Source organism: Poecilia latipinna, unplaced genomic scaffold, assembly GCF_001443285.1.
Source record: "Poecilia latipinna isolate Pla-1442-1.1 unplaced genomic scaffold, P_latipinna-1.0 Scaffold1747, whole genome shotgun sequence".
Taxonomy (NCBI): Eukaryota; Metazoa; Chordata; class Actinopteri; order Cyprinodontiformes; family Poeciliidae; genus Poecilia; species Poecilia latipinna.
This window is the reverse complement of record NW_015114363.1, coordinates 25,594-30,439: the sequence shown is the minus strand read 5'-3', so window position 1 is coordinate 30,439 and position 4,846 is coordinate 25,594. Positions and strand designations below refer to the sequence as shown.

The window sequence follows — 4,846 nt, the reverse complement described above, 5'->3', positions numbered from 1 at the left end:
TGTAAATATTAAAATGCGTTTTCCATTTAAGAGTCACTAAAGAATGTGAAATAGAAAGACACTATAAGGATTTAAAGATGTATAAAAGTATTACGTAAAATACAATGCACAACAAAAATGAAGGAGGTTCCTTTGGATGGATTTGTTGTCCAAGATAAAAGTTGTACAATTTTTATTATTTCTAAACCCTGACAGTATTACTGCTTTGTTTTACTTTATCCCTTAAGAAGAAATTAAATATGTATTTTTTTAATGGGTAATTAAGGGTTGGTCAGTTTGCTATGGATAATTAAAACTACATCTAATGTCAAAACATTTGTTTTATGTTGGAAATAAAAGGAAAAGACAAAAAAAATGAAAAGTATTTTATAAAAGAAGCCACTTTCACATTAAAACAGTAAATGATTTGGTCAGGCCTTTCATCATTAGATAAAAAGCTTTAGGTACAGGTTTGGACAGAGTTACACTTTTAGATAAAAATACACTGAAAACACACTTAACATTGATAGGAAACAGGGCATTGATTATTGATTGAATTATCGCTTGTTGATCTTGAAACCATTCCCATATCAGCATCTGAGTTACCAACTCAAGCAACCAAAACTCCCTGAAAGCATTTTAAATCAGAACTAACTTGTTGGAAAGACAGATGACCTGTTTTTTTTAAAGAGTTTAGCAGAGAACAGGAAACAGGAAGTTAGCATTTGCATTAAGAAAAATCAGCTCTGTTGTGTTTAAAAGCAGAAATGATTAAAGCTGGAACATGTCAGTGGCGGCGGAGGACAACAGGAAACCGGACAGGACGGTGACTCCCAACATAAAGTCCTGGTGATGTATTGCTGATGTTCCCACGCTGACGCTGCAGCGCTGTAAAGTCCGGCTAATCGATCATGAGCTTCTTCAGGGAGTTGAGGTAAGCTGGAATGAGGGAGCTGACCGCCTCGTCGTCGTTCAGGATCTTCTCCCCTCTCCCCTCGGAGCCCACAGAGCTGGGCGACCGGACCAGGCCCGGGTACGGAGTGCTGTAACCCTGCCGGAGAAAACGGCCTGCTGTCAGAACAGAAACACACTGCAAACACACCTACAGGGTCAGTACATAAGCTTTCCCTTAAACATTAAACAGTGTTATAGTAGCTTGAACGTTGTTGCGTTTTGCCATATTACCGCCGTAAACTTCAATGAGTTTCAATGAAATATTATGTGACAGCGCAACAAAGAAATGAAGAAAAATAACATTAAAGTGTGGTTCATTATTGGTATTCCTGAGTTTGTAGGATCAAATACCAGCAGGAAGACTTTTGGGGTTTGTGCCTCTGCTTTCCTCCGTTCTCCACAGCAACAATAGCCAGGATGGAACAATAAGGCGGTAAAACTGATCACAATAAAAGCCTTTCATATCGGTGGATATCAAAAAATTTTTTATTTTTTTTTTTTTTAATATTTGAAATTCAGCCAAATTGCTGGTGTAATTTTCCTGTTTTATCCACAGCTTTCTCTCTACGCCGTTGTTTTTTTATTTTTAAACAGTTATGAGGAACAGAGGTGAAACATGAAACTGCTGCTGCGCATGTTACTCAACAGGTTGTTGCCGGGTAGCCAAAGAGCGAGCAAGTTAGTTGGTGCCCCCAACCTGGCTCAGCTGGCCGTGAGAGGTTGAGCAGCTAAAGCCTTTCCTCTGCCTACATCTCCCAGAATGCTGTGTGGTTCAACATCAGAGTTCATTGAATATTCTATGTATTGAATGTTGAACTTTCTATCAGGTTAATTTAGTTTTAGTCGATCAGGTGTGTATCCCGATATATATTGCTATTGATTTAGATTCTCAGTAGGATTTAGATCTGGACTTTGACTAGGCCAGTCTAACACATGAATAAGCTTTGATATAAACTACTGAGGCTTGAGATGTTTACTTTTAGTTTATTTTTTTTTCCTGCGTAAGGCAGGGTTAAATGAGAATTTATGCGACAGTTTTTACTATTTTCATGTGTAAGACAGTTTTAGCAAAACTCCATTTCTTCCAATTATGTAAAACCTTTTGTTGGTTTATCACATAAAATCCCAGTGAAACAAATGGAGTTCCATGTCTGTCAGAAACAGACGGTTTCTGTTCCCTTACAGAGGAGTATCCCTTGCCGAAGCTGCCCCTGTTCTTGGTCCTGATCTTAGTCAGCGCCGACTCTGCGATGTCGGCCCGCTCCTCCGCGTCGTCCAGCTCGTGGACGGTCTTCCTGTACTTCGCCAGGTTCATGTTGGCCTGCTCTTCCTGGCGGGGCGACAGCGCATGGTGAGACGCAGATAAGCACAAAGCCACCCAGAGAATCCAGAGCGGCGCGGCGTACCGCCTCCTCCACTTGTCTCTTGTAGGCCTTCATCTTGTTCTGCAGCCGCTCCACCAGCTCCTGCATCCGCTGCTGGTTCTTCTGGTCCTCCTCGGACTGGAACAGCAGCTCCTTCAGGCGCCGCTCGTTCTTCCGCAGCGTCTTCACCGTCTCGGCGTGACGCTTCTGCTCCGAGTCCAGCTCCAGCTCCAGCTCCTTGACCTGCACAGAGTCATGTTTTCGGCCTGATCGTGGGCTACACAGAGAGAGGACAGGTAGGGCTGCCGAATTTATGGTTATTGGAAATTACATGGTTTATTTTTTAATCTGGACTTTCAGCATGTCCCAAGGCCGGCCATCTTGTTTCTCTTTGAATATAATTCAACGGTGTGACAAAATATTAAAGATCCAGATTTTTGTTTTCTTTGTTCATTTTAACAATCATAAGACGACATGCCAGGAAGTCATCTGACAAAGTCAAAATAATACGAGAACAAAGTCAGACATAATCAGCCGTAATATTAGGAAAATGAAGGAGTAATTTTATGCGAAGTCCGAGATAAAAAAAATAAATTTAATGATACTAGATTTCTTTCTTGTTAAAACAACTTTTTTCTCACAATTTTAATTCGTTCTTCTATAATTGCGTCTTTATTCTGTTACCATTACACCTGAAGTTTCTTTAAGTACCGACACCGACGTGGTGCCGCCCGGCCCACCTGTACCGTGGACCATCAGTGTTTCTGGAACTGACCTTCCCCTCCAGCTTCTGGATGATCTTCTTCCCTCCTTTCAGAGCCATCTGCTCGGCCTCGTCCAGCCTGCCGCTCATGTCTTTCAGCTGGCCTTCCAGACTTTTCTTCACCCTCTCCAGATGAAGCGTGTGCTCCTGCTCCAGCCGCAGCTCCTCTCCGACTCGCGCCAGCTGACGGAGCAGAGCGTTTTGTGGCATGCGGATGTGTTTAAACGTGAGCGGCGGCGGCGTCCTGGGTCTTACCTCGCAGCCGGCCTTCTTGACCTTGTCGGCGCAGCCTCTCATCTCCGTCTGCAGCTCCTCGTGTTCCTGCTGCAGAGCCTGCAGGTCCACCTCCAGCTTCCTCCGCCCTGTCAGAGCGGACTGAAACTGTACGCAGCAAAAAAATAAATAAATAAAAATAAAAAAGAAGGATCAAACTGTCTGACTGATGTCAAATGGGTGTCACGGGAACAGAAAGCCGGTGTCGACCTGTCCGCTGAGGTCGCTGTGCTTCTCGTTGGCCTCCTGCAGCTCCGTCTCCAGGACTTTCCGGGCCCTGTCGGCGCTCTCCAGGGCCGCGCGCGTCTCCTCGCCTTCGCTGACCAGCAGGGCGCAGCGGCGCTCCAGGGCCGCCTGCTCCTCCCGCTGCTCCTCATGGCTCCGCACTTCCTCCTCCAGCTGAGCCTGCAGCTCCTGCGGCGGAAACAGAACAACGAGGCCTCCAGGAAGCGTCCGTACACCGACCCTGACCTTGGAGAGTTTCGTAAGCCTGCACGGTTTGCACATTTCAACAAGCTAAGCTAAATGACCCAGGTTCAGTCAGACTGGATGGAGAACATCTGGCTGTAGGTTTAGGTTTGTTGCCCTGCTGGAAGGTCAACCTCTGCACAAGTCCTATGAAGGTCCTAACCGGTGTCTTGGGTTGTCGCAATGAGCAATAAATCAATTAATGTGTGATAAATTATAACAAAGCTCAATAATTTCCATCTGCAAGATTCGTTTTTCTCTTTTTGTTACCTAAAATTGGATGGTAAAAGTCTTCAGTCTGGTGCTCGGGTCTCAAATAGACCCATTTTAGTTTACAGAGACTCTATAATTCATTTTATTTGTTTTTTAAGTTGTTTTGTTAATTTATTTTGGATATTTAAAATGTATTACATTTTCAGTGTTATAAAATCATTAGAATTTAAAATTGATATTTAAGAATGTGTTCTTGCATTATTATGTGATTAACATTATACTGAATTAAAATGATCTCAAAACAATATTATCGTTTATCTCAATAACTTCTGGGACAAAAAAAAAAGTCTTATTGTGACCAGCCTAGAAGATTTATGAAACATTTGGAAAACTGCAGTAACCACTTCAAGTTCTGATTTATGTAGGAAATTTAGTTGGAAAAATGTTGTGAGAACCTAGAAGATTTCCGAAAAAAAAAAAAAAAAAAGGCAAACATGCAGGAAATGGTTCCATTATTTAATGTCTCCCCCTACTGGACAGAAGGAGAACCTCACTGTATCCTAACCGGACTGAAGACACAAGATATAAAACTGTTACAAATAACAGCAAAAAATAAATAAATAAAAAAATGGTTAAGGGAAGAACCAGCAATTACTTTGGAATGGGTGGACATAAATACACCAACTCTATGCAATGGAGCGACTGAATTTTTTTCTATTCCTCAGAAAATTGTGACTATTGGAAGAAAAAGAAAAAGCACAATATCCTGTATCAGTGCTGAACAAGGGCGTAGGAAGGAGTCTGTTATTGGGGGGGACGCATATCGGAAACC

The 4,846-nt window shown here is 42.7% G+C and overlaps 1 protein-coding gene across 3 annotated transcripts in view; it reads right to left on the bottom strand.

Moving 5' to 3' along the window:
- Window positions 1–350: 350 nt before the first annotated feature.
- LOC106964988 (myosin-16) overlaps window positions 351–4,846 on the bottom strand; it is a 28,455-nt gene continuing 23,959 nt past the window's right edge. For all 3 annotated transcript variants that reach the window (XM_015060819.1, XM_015060820.1, XM_015060818.1), the window contains exons 13-18: window positions 3,544–3,747; window positions 3,316–3,441; window positions 3,073–3,243; window positions 2,340–2,540; window positions 2,117–2,263; window positions 351–1,030 (exon numbers count right to left, since the gene is read on the bottom strand). In XM_015060819.1, the coding sequence (XP_014916305.1) occupies window positions 881–1,030; window positions 2,117–2,263; window positions 2,340–2,540; window positions 3,073–3,243; window positions 3,316–3,441; window positions 3,544–3,747 (999 nt within the window). In that variant the 3' untranslated portion in view covers window positions 351–880. The remainder of the gene's footprint in view (window positions 1,031–2,116; window positions 2,264–2,339; window positions 2,541–3,072; window positions 3,244–3,315; window positions 3,442–3,543; window positions 3,748–4,846) is intronic.